Source organism: Rhinatrema bivittatum, chromosome 4, assembly GCF_901001135.1.
Source record: "Rhinatrema bivittatum chromosome 4, aRhiBiv1.1, whole genome shotgun sequence".
NCBI classification, from domain to species: Eukaryota; Metazoa; Chordata; class Amphibia; order Gymnophiona; family Rhinatrematidae; genus Rhinatrema; species Rhinatrema bivittatum.
Window position 1 is genome coordinate 464114352 of NC_042618.1, and position 26956 is coordinate 464141307.

The window sequence follows — 26956 nt, forward strand, 5'->3', positions numbered from 1 at the left end:
AGGCCACCCGCGGGACTGAGTCGTGGACCACCCTGTCCGTTACGCGCCCTACACAGCCCTTGCAGACTGGTCACGGACCACAATGGGAGCGGGACAGCACAGGAACACACATCAGGACTTGACGGCTCAGGAGCACAGGATAACCGTCCACCGGCAGGCAGTCCACCCAGGAGTACTGCATCTGAGGGACCCCCGGCCTACCGGTACCAGAAGGCTCGAGAGCGAAGACGAGGCATGGCGAAGGAAGGAACATCACGGAAGGCAGGAACACCAGGACGTAGGAGAACGAAGACACCTGGACATGGACCTCAGGCACGAAGACATGGAACACTGGACGAAACAAGGAGCTCCTTGACGAGAAGACGACCTTACATGGACTCTGGCAGGCCGGAGCCTCCAGAGCGAAGACTCAACGACAATGCAAGGCACTGGAGAACTGACGGAGCAGCCCTTTATAGGGCTGAGCAAGAAATAGTCCCAAAGGTGGGGCGCAGACACTTCCTGTGTCTGGCCCTTTAAATGCAGAGAGAAGACGCGGCCACGCGCCTAGGAGGAGAGCAGGAGCTGTGCAGGACCGCGGCCTGCACCGACGGCTCTACGCGAAGACGTCAGAGGAGGCAGGGCTGAGCCTGGGCGCAGGCTCCAACGTCGGCAGCGGCTCCAGCCGCTGCAGGAGGCCCCGGGGGCGGCTCCAGACGCTACTCGAGCCCGGGACTGCGGCCTTAGTACCACAAAGAAGAAACAGCGATGGGGCCGGTCCCAGGCCCCGAAGAAGGCTGCGGCTCCGGCTGTGGAAGCCAGGAAGACACAGGGCGGCCTCCGGACCGCGTGGGCAGGCCGACAGCGGCGTCCTGCCGCGTCGGCGAAGACGGCATGGTGAGGTCAGTGAGCCTGCTCGTGGGGGAGACCCGCGGGCAGCTCAATTCATAACAGTACCCCCTCCTCAAAGCCCCCCTTCCTCAAGCCTCCTGTCAACAGCTCGAGGATAAGGGTAACAGTCCATAACGGATGGAGGTATTTGAGAGTCCCAAAAAAATGGAAGCTGGTAACTCCGGGGACAGTATGAACAAAACAAGGCAAAGCAGCAGAAACATAGAAGACATACCACAGAAAACCAGACAAAAACAAGACAAAAAAACACACCACACAAACACAAGAGACACGACGAGAGACCAAGGACACGAGACCGAGAGGCAGACGAGACCGAGGGAACATGGGACGAAGCGAACACGGGACCGCGCGAGCAGCATCCGAGCGAACGGAGACCGTGCGAGCAGCGTCTGAGCGAACGGAGACCGCGCGACCAACACCACAAAAACACAAAAGAGGGAGCAAGGGAACGGAGAGCGAGGGAGCAGTGAGCAAGGGAACAGAGAGCAAAGGAGCAGAGAGCAAGGGAGCAGAGAGCGAAGGAGCAGAGAGCGAAGGCAGAGAGCAAGGGAGCAGAGAGCGAAGGAGCAGAGAGCGAAGGAGCAGAGAGCAAGGGAGTGGAGAGCGAAGGAGCTCAATGAGCGAAAGAGCCAAGAGCGAGAGAGCAGAGAGCGAAGGAGTGAAGGGCGAAAGAGCGAAGAGCGAGGAAGGGAAACGAGGGAATGGGAACGCGGGAACGAGGACCGGGAACACACAAGCGGAACCCAACAAGCAGGAAGGAAAACAAGAGGAAACAAACAAACAAGCAAGCAACAAAGAACAAGACACAACAAGCAACAAACAAGACCCAGACAAGAAGCACCAAGAAACACCAAGAAGACCTGGGGGAGGGAACCCAGGGTGGGCAAAAGAAAACCAGCAAAACCAGTGGGGGCTGCAGGCGCCTCCTGCAGGTTGTAAAAACCCCAATCTGGCAACATGATGACAAAAAGGTCTGGAGCAGGCGCCTCCTGCAAGTCGTTAAAAAAGAATCCAGACAGCTGGCGCCTCCAGCAGGTCATGACTATGGCAAAACTGGCGCCTCCAGTAGGTCGTAGACACAAAGTTATCCTGAAAAAACTTTTCCGGTCCAACACAGTCCAGGACATGGAAACAAGACAAGGAACAAGGCGGATCCATCGGCGAAAACCACTGTCGGGCACATGGCCTTGCATTCTTTTGAGAACGGCCTCAAAAGGACCTTGCATTCTGTTATGTACGGTGTTTTCGTGTGCCCATGGGCCTCAGCCCGACCCCGACCTTCGGAGCCGAGCCAAGGGTTGACGGTGGCCCCGCATGGCTGACTGTCTACCCTCGGCCAGGCTGGCAAGCTCCCACGGACAACATCCGAGGATGTTGGAAGTTGAATGGTCCTCCGACGATTCCGGGCCCTTTCGGACCTGCTGCGAGCAGCATGGAGCAGCAGGCCTGGCCTGAGGTTGAGGGCAGACGGGCCTTGACATGAAGACATGACTGTGGATTGATGCGACGGCATCCAGACGAAGACACATGACTGATGCTGTGGCATCACGAGGCACGAAGACTAGGGTTGATGCAACGGCATCCATGGCGAGGACACAAGGCTGATGCAACGGCATCCATGACGTAGACACTTGGGGTCGATGCGGACGGCACCCAGACGAGACTCTTGACATCCACAAAGGCAACACGAGGCATGGACATTGGCACTGTCTCTCAGGGCGCCCTACTCAGGCTACCCGCGGGACTGAGTTGCGGACCACCCTGTCCGTTACGCGCCCTACACTGCCCTTGCAGACTGGTCACGGACCACGATGGGAGCGGGACAGCACAGAAACACACATCAGGACTTGACGGCTCAGGAGCACAGGATAACAGTCCACCGGAAGGCAGTCCACCCAGGAGAACTGCATCTGAGGGACCCCCGGCCTACCGGTACCAGAAGGCTCGAGAGCGAAGACGAGGCATGGCGAAGGAAGGAACATCACGGAAGGCAGGAACACCAGGACGTAAGAGAATGAAGACACCTGGACGTGGACCTCAGGCACGAAGACATGGAACACTGGACGAAACAAGGAGCTCCTTGAAGAGAAGAAGATCTTACATGGACTCTGGCAGGCCGGAGCCTCCAGAACGAAGACTCGACGACAATGCAAGGCACTGGAGAACTGACGGAGCAGCCCTTTATAGGGCGAGCAAGAAATAGTCCCAAAGGTGGGGCCCAGACCCTTCCTGTGTCTGGCCCTTTAAATGCAGAGAGAAGACGCGGCCGTGCGCCTAGGAGGAGAGCAGGAGCTGTGCAGGACCGCGGACAGCGGCCTGCACCGACGGCTCTACGCGAAGACGTCAGAGGAGGCAGGGCTGAGCCTGGGTGCAGGCTCCAACGTCGGCAGCGGCTCCAGCCGCTGCAGGAGGCCCTGGGGGCGGCTCCAGCCGCTACTCGAGCCCGGGGCTGCGGCCTTAGCGCCGCAAAGAAGAAACAGCGATGGGTGCAGTCCCAGGCCCCGAAGAAGGCCGCGGCTCCGGCTGCGGAAGCCAGGAAGACACAGGGCGGCCTCCGGACCGCGTGGGCAGGCCGACAGCGGCGTCCTGTCGCGTCGGCGAAGACGGCATGGTGAGGTCAGTGAGCCTGCTCGTGGGGGAGACCCGAGGGCAGTGCAATTCATAACAGTTGTAGGCTAATACAGGGCTTTAATAAGAACCCAAAGCATGGAGCACTGTGTTTAGGCGAGGGCATTACGTGGAGGTGCTATGTCGGTATTGAAGGTGTCGATGGCGGCCGAAGCGGCCTTGAGGGTATCGTCAAAAATATATATGAAAAAACGTCGATGATCCGGGCAGAGCAATGATAGTGACGGAAGCACTGACGGCATTGGCATAGGTATCTATGGAAACGATGTGGCATCGAATAATCAAAAAAACATCGTTGACATCAAAAAATGATACCAGCATTGACGGAGTCGATGATCACATCGATAGGAACGTCGAAGAGACCGATGAAACCAACCTGGGCATCGACCTGGGCATTGATGCCACCGACCTGGGCATCGACCTGGGCAGATGGCATTGACATGGGCACCAATGGAATCGACCCATCACCGATGCCACCAATGGAATCGACCCTGGCATGGATGCCATCGATGGAACTGACCTGGGCATCGATGGAAATGTCCTGGGCATCAATGACATCGATAAAATAAAGGATGGCATCGATGGAAATGACCCTGGCATCAATGGAAGTGCCCTGGGCGACGGTGGCATCAACCCGGGCATGGATGGCACCGACGAGACAAAGGTATGCGCGATGGCATCCATCCAGGCAATGATGGCACAGATGAAACCGAAGGAAAAATCAGTGCCATGGACGAAAAACATGGATGGCACTGATAGAAACGATGCAGGGACCGATGGCATCAGTGTACCGCAGGAGCAGGGGTACCGATGGCATCGAAGAATCCAGGACGGTCTAAAGGGGGTACCGACGGTAGCGATGGGGGCATCGACTAAACGAGGATATAGAGGAAATCAAAGGACCTGAAATCGACAGGGGCCCTGGCAGCAACAGAAACCGTAGAAGTCCCTGTCCCACTAGCACTAATAACCAGGCAGAGTGTCACAGAGGGACACTCGCAGGCTATGTGTGGCTAACTGAAAACATAGAGAGAGGGAAGGCCGCAGTCGGTTGGCAGGCCAGGGAGGTGACAGAACAGACCGAAAAAACAGGGCATAGTACTCATCGAGCGTCGAATAAACATATGCAAAGGGAGACCCGTGCAGGGAAAAGTGTTTGTGAAGTAAAAGTTTAAGTGTTTCTGTGATGAAAAAGTGTTAGAATTTCTCACAGAGCTCCTACCTGCTATGCTTACTGCAGAGCAGAAAAAAGAAGACTGAGGGAGACACCTGTGGTTCACAGGGATAATTGCAGGCTGAGCATGCTCAGTGCACTCAGTGTGCCAGTGTCAGTCAAAGCTTTGTAGAAACTTTGACAGAAAAGTTTTCCGTACAGGGCTCCATCCTGTGATGTCACCCATATGTGAGGACTACCATCCTGCTTGTCCTGTGAGAAAGAAGAGAACTTTCCAGGAGAGGTACCTCATGTGACAAGAGTCCATTGGTTCAAAGGGTGGTAGCATTAGTTGTTCTATGGCTATTATGTTGATGTCCCAGGGCACTAGCGGTTTTTTTAATTGGGGGGCATAAGCGTAGTACCCCTTTCATGAATCTGGATACGAGAGAGTGACAGGATATGGGCTCATCATTCAAAGGAGTATGATAAGCTGCTGTTGCACTTAAATGCACTCATAAAGAGGCTGTCGCTAGGCCTTTTGTGAAGAGTAGATGAAGGAAGGAGAGAAGGCATTCTGGTGGGCAGGTAAATGGGTCAATACCTTTCGTTGTGCACCAGGCAGCATAACTTGACCACTTTCTTTCATAGTTGAGTCTAGTGGACAGTTTCCTAGAGGAGACTAAAATGTCCTGAAGTGGAGGAGCAATATTTAAGTTTTTGAAAGTGAGCCGCTCAATCTCCATGCTATGAGATGCAGGGAGGAATGTAGTGGGTGAAGGAGTGATCCGTTCTCCTGTGTAAGTAGTTGAGGGTTGTTGCCTAGAGGAACAGGGTCCATTATTGATAGTTGTATGAGATAGCTGTACCAGGGTTGTCTTGGCCAGGCTGGTGTTATGAGAATCAACTGTGCTTTGACTTCGATGCATCGTTGAACTGTGTGAGAAATTAGTGGTATTGGAGGAAACGCATACAGTAGGCCGCGAGACCAGGGTATGAGGAAAGGGTCCGGAGCTAGTCGGAAAGCACTTGGGTACACTGAGCAGAAGGCGTCTACTTTTCTGCTGTGTTCTGTCACGAACAGATCGGTGCAGGGGAGACCCCATATGGAGAATATGTGATCCGCTGTCTCCTGATGTAGTTCCCATTCGTGGGGATGAAATATCCTGCTCAATTTGTCTGCTCTGGAGTTGTTGACTCCTGGCAAATAAGTTGCTTGTAGGTGAATGGATCTGTTGTGTGTCCTTTCCAGGATCTGTATTGTCTCTTTGCACAGGTTCCAGGAACCTGACCCTCCTTGTTTATGTAAAACATTGTGACCTGATTGTCTGTGTGAATCATTATTGTTTGCCCTTTTAAGAAGCGTTTGAAGAAAGTTTCGTACCGCTCGGAGCTCCAATAGGTTTATGTGGTAGTTGCATTCCATCGTGGACCATACCCCCCTGAGTTTGAAGATTGTTCAGATGAGCTCCCCAGCCCGTGGGAGAGGCGTCTGTGGTGAGTATTACTTGATGTTGAGGGGGGCGTAAGGGCGATCCCGTAGACAGTGTCGATGGTAGCAGCCACAATTGTAGGTCTTTCAACATGCTGATCGTTATGTGTTCAGAGGTAGACAATGGATGCAGAAACTGAGTCCATTGATGCTTGAGGCCCTATTGAAGGTGGCGCATGTGTAAACGAGGATGCGGAATTACATAAATGGAAGCTGCCATGTGTCCCAGAATTGTCAATTTGGCAGGCTGGGACAGTTGTGATGTGTAGGCAATGTGCAAATAGCAAGTGCCCTTGGGTGCGGTAGGAATGCTTTGTCCTGAATGGTGTCTATATAGGCTCCAATGAACTGCAAGGTTTGCGTCGGTTGAAGGTTTGACGTCTCGTAGTTGATCAGGAGACTTAGATTGTCAAGGCAAGTTCTTGCGCAGGAGAGACTGGTTAGGTGCTACTAAGAACCAGTCGTCCAGGTAAGGAAATATTTGAATCCCTTGACGATGAAGGTGTGCCACCGCTACTGCTAGACATTTGGTGCATACCCTGGGGGTGGAAGATAGGCCAAATGGCAGGACCTTGTATTGGAAATGCCGGTTTTTCATCTGGAAGCAGAGGTAACACCAGGAATTGGGATGCACTGGTATGTGGGCATATGCATCCTTCAAGTCCAGTGAACAAAGGTAGGATGGACTTGAGCGAAGTCATTTTGAATTTCTCTTTGAGAATGAATTTGTTGAGCGCACGAAGGTCTAGAATTGGGCGTAGACCTCCCGATTTCTTGGGAATGAAGAAGTATTGGGAATAGAAACCAGTGTGCGGTTCGTGGAAGGTAGTTCCCGAATGCAGTTTTGCTGAAGAAGAATGTCTACTTCCCGTAGGAGAGGGCCTTTGTGCAGTACTCAATGTTTCTGTGGAACTAAGTGGGGTATGATTGGAACCGATGTAAAATGAAGAAAATCACCTTCTTTTATTATTGTGAGAACCCACTGATCGGATGTGATTGTGGACCATGCTGGGAGGAATTTGGTCAGTCTTCCTCCTACTGCCAATGTCATAGCTGGTGGCGAAAATATACTCAAAAAGATTGCTGTGTTTTTGCTGGTTGGGATTCTGTTGTTGGGCGAGCTTGTCTAGGGGCTCTTGGCCTAGGATGCGAACCCTGTTGCTGGTAAGGTTGTTGTCAAGTCGGCTGAGGCCTATAATAAGAATATGGCCTGTAGCTGCGCTGATAAGTTTGTTTTTTGTATGTTGAGTATTGTCTTCTAAACAAGCCAGATTGATGTGGAGAAGTTAGGGACAATACAGCCGTTTTTTGTTCTTTCAGTTTTGTGACTGTTTCAGTGAATCTGTCACCTAATAGATTATCCGGTCGACATGGGAGGTTAGCCAGCTTATCATGGACGTCGTCCCTGATTGCGCTCGACTGGAGCCATGCTAAGCGTCTTGCAGCTATAGAATTTGCTGACGTTTTGGAAGACATCTCGAAACCTTCATATATGGATCATAACAGATGTTGTAAACCTTCTTCCATGCTATGGAATTCAGCAGGCAGGGTAGAATCTGAGGAGGCCTACGTCAGGTGTGGTCTAAGATTCTGCAAATTTTCAAAGAGGTACTGGGCGATAAAAAACTGATGGTTTTGAATTTTGGCATTAATCATACTGGATTGATATGATAGCCTTGCAAAGTCATCCAATAATTTGGCATCTCTGATAGTGGTGTATTTGAATGCAATCTAGACTTTTTTGCCTTTTGCATTGCCGATTCTACAACTGACTGATGTGGTAATTGTACTGCTGCATAATAGGGGGAGTCCCTCATGCGATATTTAATATCTGTGTTGCTTGAAGTGGATGGAGTGATGAGAGGTGTGTCCCATGACTTCTCCATAAGGGCGTTGAGTACTTGGTGTTGGGACAGTGCAACTGATTCGCTTGGAGTATCAAATATTTTTTTAAATGCCCATCATGTCATGGAGTTTTCTTGTCTCCACATTTAGAAGTAGACTTACTTTCTCTATAAATTGGGAGTAGGTTAAATCCTCCGGTGGGGATGCGGCTCCTTCTCTTTGCTTTGGGAAGCCGTTGGCATTGGTGAGGTGTGCGACCGCGACACCATTGACACATCCCCCAAACCCTGCCCTTCTTGAAGGGGCATCGGGTGTGGGTATTGTACCCTAGGAGGTTCAACAGAAGAAGCCCTTCTGTGGGATGCTGCCTTCTTTTTCCTCTCAGGCCCCGAAGATGATCTAACAGAAGCCTCTGAAGGGGCATAGGAGCCCGATGGTGGTGCCTTGAGTTGCTGTATCCGAGCTGCGCGCTGGCACTGTGCTCTGGAGGACATACGTCCGCAGTCCCTGCAACTTTCCTGATCATCAGTTCCCAGGCATATGTAACATGACTGATGGCCATCAGTCACTGACATTATTTTGTCACAAGCGCACAATTTAAATCCTGGGTGAGGCATGATAATAAATTTAGCCTATTTTGTGGTAAAAGCTTTCTTTCTTCCTATTTTTACCTCACAACTGTAACTCAGAGTCTGGAGAGACAGAACTCCGCGTGCTATCAGTCGCGCGGAAAAAAATGGACTGAAGAGCCTCAGGCAAACCCGGGAAGATACAAGAGGTAGTGCTTAGCTGAAAGACTTAGAGAGCTCAGCCACCTAGTGGCACGGAAGACGTACCCAGACAGAATGACTAATTCAGCTGCTTATCTACGTGAAAAAAGGGCTGTACCGATTAGCCTGCCCAGAGAACAGCACCACATAGCCAGCGGAGGAAGAAGCCAAAGGAATGCTGGGCGACCATTTAAAATAGAAAAGGCACAATTTGGCAGGCTCTCTCTATATGTGCGGGGCGAGGAAGGCCAGGAGTTAGAGTCAGGATCCAGAAAGAGAGGAGTGTATCTGGCAACTTTGAAATCAAATCTTCTCCTGAAGAGCTACTTATCCAGAGTGAGAGACAGACAGCTCTGATGAAATAGCGAGACAAAAGCTATTTTTGCTTGATAGCTGAGCTACATGTAAAATCCCAACAAGGGACAGAGGAGCCAAGAGCTGTGAGACTGAGAAACTTTCTTTCCAGAGATCTCCAGGCCCAGGAGCACATGGCTGGATCACCTTCCTATCAGACTGAGTTAAGTCATCTAAAATTTTCACAGTGAGAATCTTAGCAGAGAAGGAAGAAGATTTATTTCCTTGCCTTTTGTCACAAATTCAGTATTTCATCTTATTTGCTTCAGCCTTTCAGCTGAAGTCAAGCATAAACTCTTGCTGTCAGGCACAGCGATACGAGATAGGGCTGGGAAAGAGAAACTGGTGGATTGTGGTCTTTCTGTAAGAGACTGAAACCAGGCCCGGCTTTCTGTTTAGTACCAAGTAAACCATTTGGGGAAGCTCCCCGGGAGAGAGAGACCTTTCACACACTGCAGTGCTCATCTATTTGGCTTGTCATCTAGCCAGGACCACCATCAAGAGGGACTTCTTCATTTTCTTGATTGTTTTATTTCCATAAAATGTTATGTTTGGGGCAGGGTGCACCCTTTACAAACAGATGACATTGATCTGTTTCCCCTCCCCCTTTTTTAGTACTCAGGGGTAAACAGTTTTTAAATTTGTATAGTTCACTGCTTTTCCCCCCAACCTCTCTCTGTTAGCTTTCCTTATATATATATATATTTTTTTTTTTTACTATCCATATGAGTATGTTGGTTGCCCTGGCTAACAGCCTATATCCAGTGTTATTTTTGCATTGCTTGATTTAAAATAAGAAAACTATAAGTTTATATTATACTTCACTACTGTACATTTCCATTTAATATTCTGGTTGGATTTACTGTCTACTTACAGAATACTAGTAAAAGAGTTAATTACTGTGTGATGATTTTATCTGGTCTGTGGTGCCACAAGTTTTGGTAAGGGCCCAGAACTGTGGGTGATTGGGACCCTGTCTCATCCCCTACTTAGGCTACAAACTTGAAGACGAATCATCTTAGTAAATACAATTTCTCATGTGATACTCCCAATCCCATGCATAGGGGTAATTCATATTCCTGACCAAGGGGGTCCAGAAACATATAATTCTGCTTAAGTAAGTCAATAAAGATGAATGTATCTGATCACCTGCAGTTCTTATGCTGACAACCCTTATTTCTAATCACTAATGTGAACTGGTGTATAGTTTGTAAAACTACAACTTTGGGCTTATTGCCACTGCTTTATAGTCAGTTAGCTTTTCTATTAGCCTTTCCTTAACCAATAAGCTTTGATGCTTTTGATGCAACTGCAACATTCCTCTCTGCTTTGACAATGGTGGTGGGGGGGGGGGGGGGGTGGGGGAGGCAGGAAAGAGAAATTGGATTCAGAGACAACCAACAGAAGCCCTGACTTTTTTACAGTCTGGGGTACTGATATGCAGACATAAAGGAAAAAACACAGGACTGCTTCAATGGCCAAGTCCATAAGCAAAGCACGTCAAGCAGCACTGATAGCTGTATAACATATACCATTAGCCGGATAAGTTTACGTCTTAAGTTTAGACACCCAACAGAGCAGGTCTTAATTTAGACGGGTAAACTTATCCGGCAACGTGCGCACATATACACATACATTCAGTGGCTTTGCCAGGCTGCTGAATTACACTGTAACTTAGCCAAATTAGTTCTAACCGTCTAAATTACTTACACGCCCAGCTTTAAATATCTACCCCAATGTTCTTAGTAAATATGCTTTTAGACTTACTGCACATGTTTTCCACACATTGATCATCTGGACATTCACTGCAAGCAGTTCCTTGTCTATAAGGTGACTTTCTTATTGTATTTCCTCTGCAAGATATGAAAATATTGTTACATGTGATGGGATCTCATTTTCTAATGAGCATTTTCTATTTAGCATTTCATTTTCTATATATCCACACCTCCCCCATCAGGACACCTTTTCCTCCTACCCATTCACATCCAGCCACATCCTCTCATCTCTCCTCTTACCAGGTAATGCCCTCCACCATCTCCCCAATCCAGACAGCCATCCCAATCAGCTACCAACCCCCCTATCCCATCAGCTACCTGTTATGTTTGCTGGCTCGCAGGTCAACCCCGCACTCACCCTCGAACGCCGCCACAACAGACCTCACTCACACGGTATGGACAGTGCCATACTCACGCCAGCCCTGTTCTCTCTAGGTGCGCATATGTGCCAGCTGCCCAAACTTAAAGGGCTTGCGGAGGGAAACAGGCCATGGCGACCTTGGATGATGTCACCATCTTCAGCCCTTATAAGGGCCCTTCAGACATCCAGAGTTCACCTCAGCGAGTCACCTGAATATCCTGTGTAGTGTCAATTGCTGCTTCGTTCTGCATTCCTGGTCATGTTCCTGTGTCCACCTCATCTCTCCAACCCAGCCTGCCTGCTCCTTCCAGTCTCATCTTATCCAGCCTCTGCCCTCCTTCCTGCCCTGCTGTATCAGTCCTTTTCCTTGTCTCCTACATCTGCTTTCGGACTGACTTTTGGATTTGACCTCAGTCTGGACTCAGACCACATTTGCCTGACTCCTGCCATTGACCTTAGCCTGAACATAGACCATTCTTTCCTGCCATCTGCCTCAGACCCTAGCCTGAATCTGAACCTACGCTCCTGCCACTTCCTAAGAGACTCTCACATAAGACCTGCTGGCCCCCAGAACCTGAGGGCTCAACCCAAGATGAAAGGGATTGTTATAGGTGAAGCTCCAGACCTGTCTCTTCCTAGCCTAGGTCCGCCAGCTGTCGGCAAGGCCCTTCAGGGCCTTCCCTGTAGGTTGAACCAACCTCACCACAGCAGCAAGAGTCCAGGAATCTTATAGATTGTTGAGACAATGGATATGGCAGTCTTGTCCTTGCTCCAGGCAATGAGACCAAGAACAACAAGGTTGCAGAACCAGGTTACTGCGGTTTTGAAGAAGCTCGCACACCATATGGAAGCCCTGTCATCCACATCCTTTCCACCTCTAGTCCACTTAACCCTCGCAGCCGCCTTGCCGGGACATCCCCACAGTATGCAGAATACATTGATGTCTTCTCTAAGCAGCAGGCAGAGACCTATCACCGTATCACCCTTATGACTGTGGCATAAACCTCTTCTCTGATAAGGTGCCACCACGAGAAAAAGTTTATCCATTGTCACCTACTGAAACCAGTGGGGGAAGAGGAAGGCCAGTAAAATTACTGGCCTTCCTCTTCCCCCACTGTAGCAGACCCTATATTGATTACAGGGTTCTCAATGCCATCACTAAAAGAAATGCTATCCAATGCCCCTCACCTCAGAGCTGTTTGATCACCTGCAACATGCCAAGATTTTTACCAAGCTGGATTTAAGAGGAGCTTATAACCTCATTTGCATTAGACAAGGGGACGAGTGGAAGACAGCGTTCACTACTCGAGACAGGCACTATGAATATCTCGTCATGACATATGGATTCTACAATGCTCCAGCCGTGATTCAAAATACTGTAAATGAAATCTTTTCAGATCTCCTCTATTCCTAAATAGTGATCTGCCTGGATGACATGCTTATCTACTCTCAATTCCTGGCATCACATCGGGTACATGTTAAGTAATCCAACTACTACAAGACCACCATCTCTATGCCAAACTTGACAAATGTTGCTTTGAACAAGAGCAACTCCCTTTTTTGGGCTACATCACTTCTCAGACCGGTTTCCTGATGGATCCCACAAAGCAGAAAGCCATCCTAGTCTGGACCTAGTCGGTCGTCTTCGCACTTTAAAACACTTATGATTCGCGGACTATTACCGTTAATTCATTTCTGGGTATTCCACTCTTGCAGCTATCCTCACTGACTTGATCAGAAATGGCAATGGCACACTGAATTGGCCCATGGAAGCCATCAATGCCTTCTAGGCTCTTAAACAAGCCTTCTCTCAAGGTCCTTGCCTGCGACATCCAGATCCTGATCATCCCTTTGTCTTGAAGGTAGATGCTTCTACCTTTGGGGTCCGGGCTGTTCTCAGTCAACACAATGCCAAAGGGATCCTCTTGCCATGCTCCTTTTTCTCCAGGAAGTTTTCCTCGGCCAAAAGGCACTACACGATTGGGAATTGAGAACTCCTGGCAGGGAAATTGGCATTGGAAGAATGGTGGCACCTCCTTGAGGATGCCAAGCATCAGATCACGATCTACACTGATCACAAAAATCTGGAGTACCTTCAACAAGCTCAACAACTGAACCCTAGATAGACCTGCTGGTCTCTTCTTCTACTGGCTCGATTTTGGGCTCTGCTGCCAACCAGTGGCCAAAAATCAGAAGATACAATGGAGACCCCCTCGTCAAATCACTGATTCTGTGAGAATCATAGTCCTGTTCTCCCTAGGAAAATGGTAATCTCCAAGAAGCTTTGGGAAATAGTGTTAAAATGAGCTTACGACTTTTGCCTGGCAAGACATCCCAGAGTAACCCGTACACTCAAATCTCCTTCAACACCACTATTGGTGGCCATGAGTAAAGATGGATGTAAAAAACTATGTGGATTCCTGCCCTGTCTATGCACAGCAGAAATCTGCTCATGCCCAATCTTGGGAGTTGTTACAGCCATCGCCAGCCCCTGGGGAACCCTGGACCCATTTGTCCACAGACTTTATTGTGGACCCCCCCTTTCACACAGCTCCACTGAGATATGGGTCATAGTGGACAGATTTTCCAAGATACACATTTTGTACCACTCCCTGAACTACCTACTGCTCCTGCATTAGCCTGTCTGTTCATCAAGCATGTCTTCAGGTTGCACAGATTACCCTCTCATATCCTGTCTGACAGGGCATCTAATTCACGGCCCGCTATTGGAAGAGACTCTGCCAAAAATTCGGCATTACCTTGGACTTTACCACTGCCTACCACCCTCAAAGCTACAGGCAAATGGAGAGAATTAATCAAGTCCTCAAACCCTTCTTTTGCATATATGTCAATGAAAGACAAGACGACTGGGCCATTCTTCTACCATGGGCTGAGTTTTCAAATAATAACCATACCACCGGCTCCTCCCTATTTCAAATTGTCTACGGCAAGCATCCTTGGGTTCCTCTACCATTTCCTCTCTGTGTCCTGCTCAGCAGCCCAGCTTATAGCACAGGAAATCCAGGACCTATGGACCCGAACTAACCAACTAATTGCCAAGGCTACAGCTCAAGCCAAAAAATACATGGACGTCAGATGCAGACTACCTTCGCAATACCAAGTGGGGGGATCTAGTATGGCTCAGTGCCCAGCACCTGTGCCTTCACATCCCATCTCTCCAGCTGGCTCCTCAACTTTATAGGTTCCTTCCCAGTCTTGCGTCAAATAGGACCAGCAACGTATCAACTCACACTTCCTACCACTCTAAGGATACACAACATATTCCATGTCTCTTTATTGAAGCCACTGATTCTTTCTTGGCTGTCCCAAAGGCCTCTCAAACCTACAGACATTTCCTCAGAAGAGGATATGCAGAATTAGGTACAGGAGATGGATTCTTGCATATGACACAATAGCTTGGAATAACTCATTGCATGGAAACACTACAGGACCAGAAGGGAATTCCTGGGAACCAGTAACCAATCTCAATGTACTCCTTCTGGTGAAGGAATTCCACAATCAATTCCCCTCTTAGATGAAACCTAGGACCTGGAGAAGGGGGCTTAAGAGGAGAGGTGCTGTTACAATTTGCTGCTTCATGAGACATCCTTGTGAACTGACACACTCACCCCCGAATGCCATCACAGCAATCCTCACTTGCACGGCTTGGATGCTGGTAAAGACGTAGCTCTGCCTTGCCCACCTGCCGACAGTGGGGACCTGCAGGGCTCCTCCTTGCAGGTTGCTTCAACCCTACCTCAGCCTAAGGGTCTACTGCAACATAAAGCAGCTCATTGTCATACTAGTGTACTAGGGTGAAAATATTGTGTGTTATCCATATCGCAAGCTATTTACCATGAGGTAGAGATGTGAATCGTGTGATCGATCGTCTTAACGATCGATTTCGGCTGGGAGGGGGAGGGAATCGGATCGTCGCCGTTTGGGTTTTTTAAATATCGTGAAAATCGTGTAAATCGAAAACCGGCACACTAAAACATCCCTAAAACCCACCCCGACCCTTCAAAATACATCTCCCACCCTCCCGAACCCCCCCCCCCCAAATGCCTTAAATTACCTGGGGTCCAGTGGGGGGGAGGGCGGGAAAACCGGCACACTAAAACAACCCTAAAACCCACCCCGACCCTTTAAAATAAATCCCCCACCCTCCGAACCCCCCCAAAATGCCTTAAATTACCTGGGGTCCAGAGGAAGGGTCCCGGTGTGATCTTTTACTCTCGGACCTCGGACCTCCGTGCGTTGTAGAAACAAAATGCCGCCGGCGCTACCTTTGCCTTGTCATATGACAGGTCAAAGGTAGCGCCGGCGCCATTTTGTTTTTTGTCCCCCGAGGTCAGGAGCATAGGAGATCGCTCCCGGACCCCCGCTGGACCCCAGGGACTTTTGGCCAGCTTGGGGGGGCCTCCTGACCCCCACAAGACTTGCCAAAAGTCCAGCGGGGGTCCGGAACGACCTCCTGCAGTCGAATCGTGTTGTCTACGGCCGGCGCCATTTTGCGCCGCCATTTTGCGCAAAATGGCGCCAGCCGTAGACAACACAATTCGACTGCAGAGGGTCGTTCCGGACCCCCGCTGGACTTTTGGCAAGTCTTGTGGGGGTCAGGAGGCCCCCCCAAGCTGGCCAAAAGTCCGCGGGGGTCCGGGAGCGATCTCCTGCCGCGAATCGTTTTTCCATACGGAAAAACCAAAGATAGCGCCGGCGCCATTTCTACAAGCACCGGAGGTCCGAGAGTAAAAGATCACACCGGGACCCTTCCTCTGGACCCCAGGTAATTTAAGGCATTTTGGGGGGTTCGGGAGGGTGGGGGATTTATTTTAAAGGGTCGGGGTGGGTTTTAGGGTTGTTTTAGTGTGCCGATTTTCCCGCCCTCCCCCTTCCCCTTCCCCCGATTTACGATTTTTTGACGATAAATCGGGGGAATTGTTATTGTATCGCGGCTCTAACGATTTTTGATGATTTAAAATATATCGGACGATATTTTAAATTGTCAAAAAACGATTCACATCCCTACCATGAGGTAAACATCTAATGCTGCTTGATAAATGACCCCCTTAGAATGTAAGCCCTCTGGGGATAGGGAAATACCTACAGTGCCTGAATGAAATCTGCTTTGAAGTGTCACGAAAGGTGGAATATAAATAAGAACAATTATTAAATTAAATAATCAATGAAAGCCACTTAGGGGCCTATCCACTAAAATGCATACTAAAAAGGTTTTGGTGTGCACAATTTAAAAATACTGTGCATGCTAAAACAGGGCAAGATGGGGCGTGCCGATGTCACCGACGGGAATGGCTGCTTGAAGCGAGAGCTCCCCACGGCACTGCTTTTACTCAGCCCGAATCCTATTTGTACGGCTTGCGGAATCGCTGCAAAACTTGGCAATTTGTTCATTACAGTATCGCGATGGCCTCCAAAAAGAAAAATTTGGACTTAGCGCAGTTTTCTTATACTAAAACTCACGAGAGCTCCAAGGCGCCAGTGACGGAGCAGGCCGCAAACGAGACCCCGGACTCTGATTCTGACCATGCGGCACTGTGCGGAACTCCGGGAATGGTTCATTAATCTACGAAAGGACCTCAAGCAGCATAAACAGGACCTTCTGCAATCTATTACAGAGGTTAGAGAGGAGCTTGCAGCGGTCAGACACCATGTGGATGATTTAGATGTCAGAGTGGAACAACACGAGGTGGGTCTTAACAAAATGGCCGACGAAACGACACAAATTCAGGCAGACATGAAATCCTTATTTGAAAAAGTGGAGGATCTTGAAAATAGATCCCGACGCAACAACATTCGCATAAAGGGGGTCCCAGAAACCCTAGCGTATGAAGACTGCACGACCGTGGTCACCAAAATTTTCAACTTTTTACTGGCGGACCCCGAGAGGGTGAATACTGACACCGAATTAAGCCCAGCAGCATTTCACATCGAAAGAGCACACAGGGTGCAAGGGCCGCGCACATCGGAGAGGCCATGAGATATTTTGACCTGCTTACAAACTTTTCAAGAAAAACCTCTTTATCTATAATGCTTCCAGGAAGAAGAGAGAATGGCTCTGGGAGGACAACAAGATTTTTATATACAATGATCTTGCGGCAACCACACTCGAAAGTGCTAGGAACTGCGACCTGTAACAACAATTCTAATAGAAAAAAAAAACAGGGCAAGAGTAACGGCAGCCGTGGGTTGGATGCTGAGTCCATCTGTCTACACTAAGGAAAACGAAATTATCAGGTAAGTAATTTCTCCATTTGCTAGCGTATAGCCAGATGGACTCAGGACCAATGGGATGTATAAAAGCTACTCCCGAAACGGGTGGGAGGCTGCCCGTGACCCATTTAGTACTTGTTACCTGCCGGAACTCTCCCGATGGCATCGGCGTTTCCCCCTGACGCTGGCGTCCCCCGCGACGCGGCTCTGCGCGAATCGGGGCTTGGCCATGCCCCCTTTTGACGTCAGACGCCGGTGGAAGTGCTGGGCAGCGCTGGAACCCTGCCCTATTTTAGGGAGCTTCTTCTCTTCCGTGTTGCTTTGGCCACAAGTGTGTTGGGGAGTTTCTTTGCTGTGTTTCCTGCTGCTTGCTGCCTGCTTGACCCGGACTACTTTTTGGATTACTCTGCTTGCTCCCTGCCTTTGGATAAGTTGCCTTGGTTTCTGTTGCTTGCTGCCTGCCCTGACCTGGACCATTACTGGATTGCGTTACCTGCTACCTGCCACTGGACTACTCTTTCTGGTTCCTGTCATCGCTGCTGGCTCTATCTGGACTACCAGGGGTGTCCTACCCAACACCACTCTCCGAGCTTCCGGTTCCAAGAAGTTCAACTACTCAAGGTAAATGGTCACCGGCCTTGGTTCCACGTACCAGTGTAACAGTTGGCCGAAGCCATGGAACCAGTTGACCTGACCGCTCTGCAGGCCATCCCAGGTTTGGCCTCACGGCTTCAGCAGCAACAAGGGGTCCTCGATCAAGTAACGGGGGTACTCGATTGCTTAGTCGCCCGTATGGATGCACTGGCCCACGCTCCTGCAGCCCCATTAACGAATACCACTGCTTCTTCCAATCCTATCTGTTTATCTCCTCCGCCACGATTTAATGGAACTTCAGCGTTGTGCAGGGGCTTTATTAATCAATGTCGAATGCACTTTTCACTGCAGCCATCTTCGTTTCCATCAGATAAGACTAAGACTACCTTTATTTTGTCATTACTGGAGGGCCCAGCCCTAGCCTGGGCTTCACCTTTGTGGGAGAGAGACGACCCTATTCTTAACAATTTGGATTGGTTCCTGAAAGAATTCCAACTCATCTTTGACGAACCAGGGCGTTCTACCTCAGCAGCCAATGACTTACTGCAAATCAAACAAGGTTCCCGTTCAGTGGGGGAATACACCATTCAGTTCCGAACCTTGGCAGCAGAACTTGCGTGGGGTGAGGATAGTCTCACCACCATATTTCGACAAGGGCTGGCCGAGAATATAAAGGATGAATTGGCTGGCAGGGATCCTCCCGGATTCTTTAGAGGAACTCATCCGGCTAGCCATTATACTGGACCTAGGATTTCAAGAAAGGACGCGGGAACGGACTGCCACTCAATGGACCTTTCGTCTGGCTCCCACCTTTCAGCAACCCGTTGTCGTTCCGAGACCGACTGAAGCATCCGGGAACGTTGAGGAACCCATGCAAATTGACAGATTTCGATTAACTCCTGAGGAACGTCAACGGCGAAGGTTGAGAAATCTCTGCATGTATTGTGCTGGTTCAGGCCATTTCATTAGCAAATGTCCCAACAAATCGGGAAACTCTCGGACCTAGGTCGGGTAGGAGAGGCCTCCCTGGGTCCCACCATTCCCTCTCCTCAACTACTAATTCCAGTAACCATTATTCTTAAGGACAAACCGATTCAACTTCAGGCTTTCATTGATTCAGGGGCGGCCGGCAATTTCATTGAAGGCGGCCTGGTGAAAAGTCATCATATTCCTGTGGAACCGTTACCTATTTCCCTCTCAGTTACCTCGGTATCTGGACAGCCCGTGGGAATTCGGATATCTCACATTACCAAACCCATTTTACTGAATTCCGGAGTTCTTCATCAAGAGAGCATTCAGCTGTATGTTCTTCCATCCTCGGTCAACCATAAGAACATAAGAACATAAGAAAATGCCATACTGGGTCAGACCAAGGGTCCATCAAGCCCAGCATCCTGTTTCCAACAGTGGCCAATCCAGGCCATAAAAACCTGGCAAGTACCCAAAAACTAAGTCTACCCTGGTTAAGGACACATCAACCTCGACTGGATTGGGCCTCTTTACAATTTATCAGTTGGAGTCCATTCTGATTTCAAAATTGTCTAAAACAAGTTCAGAATTGTCGAATCCAAACTACGCAGTTCTCTTCCAGTATTCCCGCCCCTTATGAAGACTTCGCAGACATTTTCAGTCAACAACAAGCTGAGTCCTTACCACCTCATGGACAGTACGATTGTGCAATTGACCTCCTCCGCGGGAAGATTCCTCCCTGGGGTAGGATTTATACCCTATCAGAACCCGAATCGGCAGCCCTGAAACATTATATCGAGGAGAACCTAGCACGAGGTTTCATCAGACCTTCCACGTCACCAGCTGGAGCGGGGGTTTTTTTTGTTAAAAAGAAGGATGGGTCCTTAAGACCCTGTATTGATTACCGAGGGCTTAACAACATCACCAAGAAAAATAGATATCCTATTCCTCTTATTTCAGAACTATTTGATCAGATTAAAGGAGCTCAAATCTTCACTAAATTGGATTTAAGAGGGGCCTACAACTTGATTCGAATAAGAGAGGGAGATGAATGGAAAACGGCTTTCAACACCCATGATAGACATTACGAATACAGGGTAATGCCGTTTGGTCTTTGTAATGCCCCTGCCATATTTCAAGCCATGATCAATTACATCTTTCGCGACATCCTCTATTCTCATGTCATTGTTTATCTGGATGATATATTAATTTTTTCCAACAACCTGAAACAGCATCAGCAGCACGTGCGACAGGTCCTGCAGCGTCTCAGAGAAAATCAACTGTTTTCCAAATTAGAAAAATGTGTGTTTCATAAAGACCAGTTACCATTCCTGGGATATATCATCACCAACAAAGGATTATCCATGGACCCGGGCAAACTTAAAGCCATTTTGAACTGGCCCCAACCCATAGGCTTGAAAGATTTACAAAGATTTCTGGGCTTTTCCAACTATTATAGACAATTCATTCTGAATTTTTAATCTTTAGTGGCTCCTCTTACTGCTCTCACTAGGAGAGGAGCGCCTATTCAGAAATGGCCGGAGGAGGCCATCAATGCCTTTCTTCAATTAAAAAAGGAATTCACCAAGGACAAATGTCTCAAGCGCCCCGACTCCTCCAAACCCTTTATCCTAGAAGTGGATGCCTCTGCAGTAGGAGTGGGTGCGGTCTTGCTAAAAATGGTAGACGATGGAAATCTGGTGACGTGCGCTTTTTTTTCAAGAAAGTTTTCATCTGTGGAAAGAAATTATACCATCGGAGATCGGGAACTTTTAGTGATTAAAGTTGGCCTTTGAGGAATGGTGTCATCTGTTAGAAGGCTCTCGATATACTGTGACTGTTTACACGGACCATAAAAATCTAGAATACCTGGCGAAAGCTCAACAATTAAATCCTCAACAAGCCCGCTAGGCACGTTTTTTTAGCAGGTTTAATTTTGTTCTGCATTTCCGACCTGCTCAGAAGAATCTGCGGGTGGATGCCCTCTTGAGAAGCTTTGATTGTGAAGATATACCTGACCCCCCTCGATTCATAATAGATCCTGCACAGATACAGCTGGCTGCCACCTTCACGGTTCCCATTGGGAAAATGGTGGTTCCTAAACGATTGAGATTAAAAGAGTAGTCCAGCGGCAGGCAGCAGGTAACGCAATCCAGTAACAGTCCAGGTCAGGGCAGGCAGCAAGCAACAGAAACCAAGGCAACTTATCCAAAGGCAGGGAGCAGGCAGAGTAATCCAGTAACAGTCCAGGTCAGGGCAGGCAGTGAGCAACAGAAACCAAGGCAACTTATCCAAGGGCAGGCAGCAGGCAGAGTAATCCAAAAAGCAGTCCGGGTCAAGCAGGCAGCAAGCAGCAGGAAACACAGCAAAGAAACTCCTCAACACACTTGTGGCCGAAGCAACACGGAAGAGAAGAAGCTCCCTAAAATAGGGCAGGTTTCCCGCGCTGCCCAGCACTTCCGCCGGCATCGGACGTCAAAAGGGGGCATGGCCAAGCCCCGATTCACGCAGAGACGTGCAGCGGGGGACGCCAGCGTCAGGGGGAAACGCCGACGCCATCGGGAGAGTTCCGGCAGGTAACAGTACTGCCCTTGCAAATGCTGTGTCCTCCCGAGCCTGAACATCCAGGCGGTAAAACTTGGAGGTCTGGATGGAGGACCATGTCGCCGCCCTGTAGATCTCGGCGGGTGACAGCATCTTGGTTTCCGCCTGGGCTCTAGTAGAATGGGCCTTGACTTGTAAAGGCGGTGGCTTGCCTGCTTCTACGTAGGCCGCCTTGATGACTTCTTTGATCCAGGGGGCTATGGTTGCTCTCGAGGCCACTTCCCCTTGCTTCTTCCTGCTGTGAAGGACGAATAGATGGTCCATCTTTCGTACGGATTCCAACTTTTCCAGGTATCTGACTAGGAGTCTGCCGACATTGAGATGGCGTAGACTTCGAGCCTCTTCCGAATTCTTATGCTCATCTGGCGATGGTAACGAGATGGAAGCGAGACACCACTTTGGGGAGGAACGACGGAACTGTGCGTGATTAGATGGTTCCCGGGATGAGTCTGAGGAACGATTCTCGGCAGGACAGTGCTTGTAGCTCAGATATACGACGGGCTGAACAGACTGCCAGCAGGAAGGCTGTCTTCAATGTTAATAGTCGGAGAGACAGGCCGCGGAGAGGTCTGAAGGAGATTCCTGCTAAGAAATCTAGGACCAGGTTGAGGTTCCAAAGAGGCACCGGCCACCTTAGGGGTGGTCGGATGTGCTTGACTCCTTTCAGGAAGCGGGAGACATCCGGGTGAGAGGCTATGCTGCCGCTCTCGCTCTTGGGTTCTGTAGCATGACAATGCGGCCACCTGTACCTTGATGGAGTTGAGGGACAATCCCTTCTGTAGGCCGTTCTGCAGGAATTCCAAAATCGCAGGAATTTTGACTGAGTATGATATGATGTGGTCCTCGCACTAGGCTTCGAATACTCTCCAAATCCTTATGTATGTTAGGGATGTGGAGAACTTGAGTGCTCGGAGTAGGGTATCAATTACTGCCCCCGAGTATCCGCTCCTCCTTAGGCGAGTCCTCTCAATAGCCAGACCGTAAGAGAGAATCAAACTGGATCCTCGTGGAGGATCAGTCCCTGTTGGAGCAGGTCTCTGTGTGGAGGAAGCAGCAGGAGGTTCCCTGTCAGCAGTCTTCGCATGTCTGCGTACCACGGTCTTCTTGGCCAGTCCGGGGCCACTAGAAGTACTGGTCCCCTGTAGTGTTCTATCTTGTGGATGATTACGCCCAATAGAGGCCACGGCGGGAAGGTGTATAACAGAGACTCCTGTGGCCAGGTCTGTACCAGGGTATAGATTCCCTGGGACTGGGGTTCCCGCCTGCGGCTGAAGAAACTGGGTACTTGGGCATTGGACTGGTTTGCCAGGAGGTCCATGGTTGGTGTTCCACAACGGTTTACTATCCATTGGAATGCTGTGGTCGACAGCTTCCATTCTTCTGGATCTAGACTTTCTCTGCTGAGGTAGTCTGCCATGATGTTGTCTTTCCCAGCAATGTGGACGGCCGAGATCTCTTGAAGATTCACTTCTGCCCTTGACATTAGGAGGTCTATTTCCAGAGACTCCTGTTGGCTTCTGGTTCCTCCATGATGGTTGATGTAGGCCACTGTTGTGGCGTTGTCCGACATTACTCTGACCGCTTTGTCTCAGAGTCTATAACCGAACCTTAGGCAGGCTAGTCTGACTGCCCGGGCTTCTAGGAGATTGATGTTCCATCCCGACTCTTCTTCGTTCCATTGCCCTTGGGCGGTTAGCTCCTGGCAGTGTGCTCCCCATCCTCATAGGCTGGCATCTCTGGTGAGTAGGATCCAGGTTGGTGAGGATAGTCTCGTTCCCTGGCTCATATGGGCTTCTTGTAGCCACCATCGTAGTTGAGCCCGAACTCTGTCCGGAAGCTGAAGCCGTACAGTGTAGTTCTGGGGACAGTGGATTCCATCGTGATAGTAGTGAGCGTTGTAGGGGTCTCATGTGAGCTCATGCCCATGGGACTACTTCCAGTGTGGATGCCATGAGGCCGAGAACCTGTAGGTAATCCCATGCTGTGGGGCGAAGTTCGCTCAACAGGGTTCGTAACTGGGTCATCAGTTTTGATCTCCTTGTCTGTGTCAGGATGACCTTGTCTTGTTTGGTGTCGAACCGGACTCCCAAGTATTCTAGAGATTAGGAAGGCTGCAGGCAGCTCCTCTTTGTGTTGACCACCCACCCGAGGCTCTCCAGTAGAGTTTTGACTTTGTTGGTTGCCTGGTGGCTTTCCTCTGGGGATTTCGCTCTGATCAGCCAATCGTCTAGATAAGGGTGCACGTGGATTCCTTCCTTCCTCAGTGTTGCTGCCACTACCACTATGATCTTGGTGAACGTCCGGGGTGCAGTGGCTAACCCGAAAGGTAGTGCCCGGAACTGGAAGTGACGGTCCAGGATCGAGAAGCGTAGAAAACGCTGATGCTCTTGATGGATCGGAATGTGTAGGTAGGCTTTTGACAGATCCAGGGAAGTAAGAAACTCTCCCGGTTATATCGCCCTTATTACCAAGCGTAGGGTTTCTATGCGGAAGCGAGGAATCTTCAGGTGACGGTTAACCACCTTGAGGTCCAGGATAGGTCTGAACGTTCCTTCTTTCTTGGGGACGATAAAATAGATGGAATAATGACCAGTATTTATTTGTTGTGGAGACACCGGTGTTATAGCCTCTAAGGCTAGTAATCTGGTCAGTGTAGCTTCCACTGCCATTCTCTTGGAAGGGTGTGGCAGGGAGATTCCACAAACTTGTACGGAGGGAGGTGGTGGAAATCCAGGTAATATCCCTCTCGAATGATGGATAGGACCCACTTGTCCGAAGTTATCTCGACCCATCTTTGGTAGAATAGGGCAAGTCTGCCCCCTATGGCTTCTTCCTTTGGATGGGTCAGCTGATTTTCATTGTGGGGTGCAGCTGGGACCTGGGCCTGAGCCGGCTCCCCTTTTATTGTGCTTGTTCCAAAAGGACTGGCTCCGGCCTGCGGGGCGGGCCGCTTGATATGAGCTTCTATATGGGTTGAAGCGCTGTGATCCTCTGCCCCTGGAGGTCCGGGGTAAGGATAGATGGTTTCTCTTACTCCTGTCCTCCGGTAGCCGCGGCAGTGGAGACTCGCCCCATTTATTGGCTAGTTTCTCTAGTTCGCTTCCAAACAGGAGTGTTCCCTTGAAAGGCATCCTTGTGAGTCTCGTTTTGGAGGATGCGTCGGTTGACCAGTTTCGGAGCCAGATTTGTCTTCTGGCTGTCACGGCAGATGAGACTCCTCTAGCTGCGTCCGCGAGGAAAAGATACAGCTGGTTCCAGGGCCTCCCCAGGAGTGTTGTTCCTGGTCTGTGCTAAGCAGGCGCGTGTCACACGGCACAGCAGGCTGTGATCTGTAACGACATAGCAGAGACGTCAAAGGACTGTTTGAGGATAGATTCCAGACGTCTATCTTGAGCATCCTTGAGTGCTGCTCCTCCCTCCACTAGGATAGTAGCTTCGAGACCGCACAGACCATGGCATCCACTTTCGGACATGCTAGGAGATCTTTGGTGGCTGGGTCCAGAGGGTACATGGCTGCCAGAGCCCGGCCCCCTTTGAATGTAGTTTCTGGGGCATCCCGTTCCAGGTCAATTAGTTGCTGGATGGCTTGTAATAGTGGGAAATGGCAAAGGTTTGACGGAGTCCCTCCAATAGTGGGTTCATCTTAGGTTCCCCCGAGGCACTTGTACCCGGGATGGCAAGCTCTTTAAGCTGTTTGTGACCAGGTCTGGAAGCTCGTCCTTGGTGAAGAAGCATCTCATGGTTCGATGGGGTTCTGTCCCCGGAGAGAGCTCCCCTTTCTCCAGGGGTTCTGACTCCTCATCTGAGATGTCCGTGTCTCAGAAGGTGGGGCTTCTGGGCGATGGGATCACTTCCCTGGGCATAAAGGGTCCCGGCATGTTGAGGTCCTCTGGTGGAGCCTGTGGCCGCATTATAGGAGGCCCGGTTGATGTGGACGAAGGTATGCAGGCCTTTGAAGAATTCCACCCAGGAGATATATGCTGGGTGTAGACTAGGGGGTGCCATGTCCCTGGGGAGCCCCAGTGCGCGGTATATAAAAAACTTTTAATAAATAATAATAATAAAATTAATTTGAGGGGGGTCCCGCTGTGTAATGCTAGGTCCGGCGTACTGCTCGAGAGGCTGGGGTCCGGTACCGGCTGGGGGCCATGAGTTGGGTCCCCTAGGACCTCTTCGCACTGTATACACAGGGCCGTGGCCTCCTCATGCTGTGCGGCTCTAATGCGGCATGCTGGGCAAAGGCCCTGAGCTTTGAGTTTATTTTTGGGTGGTGCCATGGCTTGTGTGTGTACAATACAGTTGTGCGCTCCATGTGCGAAGTTGTGCGCGTAGGTTTGGTGCACGCGTGCAGGGAGATGTGCGCGCTGTTGGGCGCACAGGTCGAAATTATGCGCCTGGCACAGTAATTGCGTGGCTATGCGCGTTGCTTGTGCGCCTGGTACTTGTGCGTGCGACGTTGTGCGCACAAGGTATTTGTGTGCACGGCTCACCTGTGCGCATGGATCGAGACAACGGACAGGGCAGCGAACAGAGCCAAAATGGTGACGGCGACCACGCAGACAATATGGCGACCACCTCGGAGGGTCTCCATGTGGGAGGGCCCTCGGATCTGACTGGGGCCTAGCCCTGCTAGGGCAGATCAACCCGGTGGCACTGGTCCCGGCTGGCGACCTGTGCGTCTCCTCGAGCTTCGGAGACCAGAGACTTTTAAATAGATTTCCACCTTACCTTGTCTTGGCGTTTCCCGGTTTTGTTCCGGGCGGTCTCTGGCTGTGGGGGGAGAGGGAAAATACCTTCACCGCCGCACTCGAGGTTGCACCCACTGCCTCTCAGCCTCACCCGATGTCGGGGGCTAGGTCCCCAAGAGTTGGCCGCCGGACCGAGGCTTACCTCCGAGGGATCGCGGAAATCACCTCGGGAAATCTCAACTGGGGGAGGGACCCAACGGGTGTCACCGCAGGAGAGCGGGGCTCGTCTGTAGAGGTAACATTTCTTCTTAATTTGGTTTTCTTTGGTAAAATTACTCTAACGCTGTGCTAGCGTGCATAAAGTCCCTAACTGCTATGGAGACAGAAAATACTGAAGAGCTGCACTTCCTGCAGGGGTATATGTACTAGGGCGGACGTCAGATTGAAATCTGATTCGTCTCCAACTGCTATCAGGAGTACACTATACCCACTGGTCCTGGGTCCATCTGCTACACGCTAGGAAAGAAAATATTTTTTTACCCAACGCACAATTAAGCTCTAGAAGTCATTGCCAGAAGATGTAGTGAAAACTATTAGTGTA

General features: G+C 50.0%; 1 protein-coding gene across 1 annotated transcript in view; it reads right to left on the reverse strand.

The window, feature by feature from the left end:
* Window positions 1–26956, reverse strand: part of LOC115089443 (GLIPR1-like protein 1) — an 81733-nt gene that overhangs the window by 16504 nt on the left and 38273 nt on the right. Inside the window, exon 4 of the mRNA XM_029597533.1 lies at window positions 10901–10986. Within this exon, the coding sequence (XP_029453393.1) occupies window positions 10901–10986 (86 nt within the window). The remainder of the gene's footprint in view (window positions 1–10900; window positions 10987–26956) is intronic.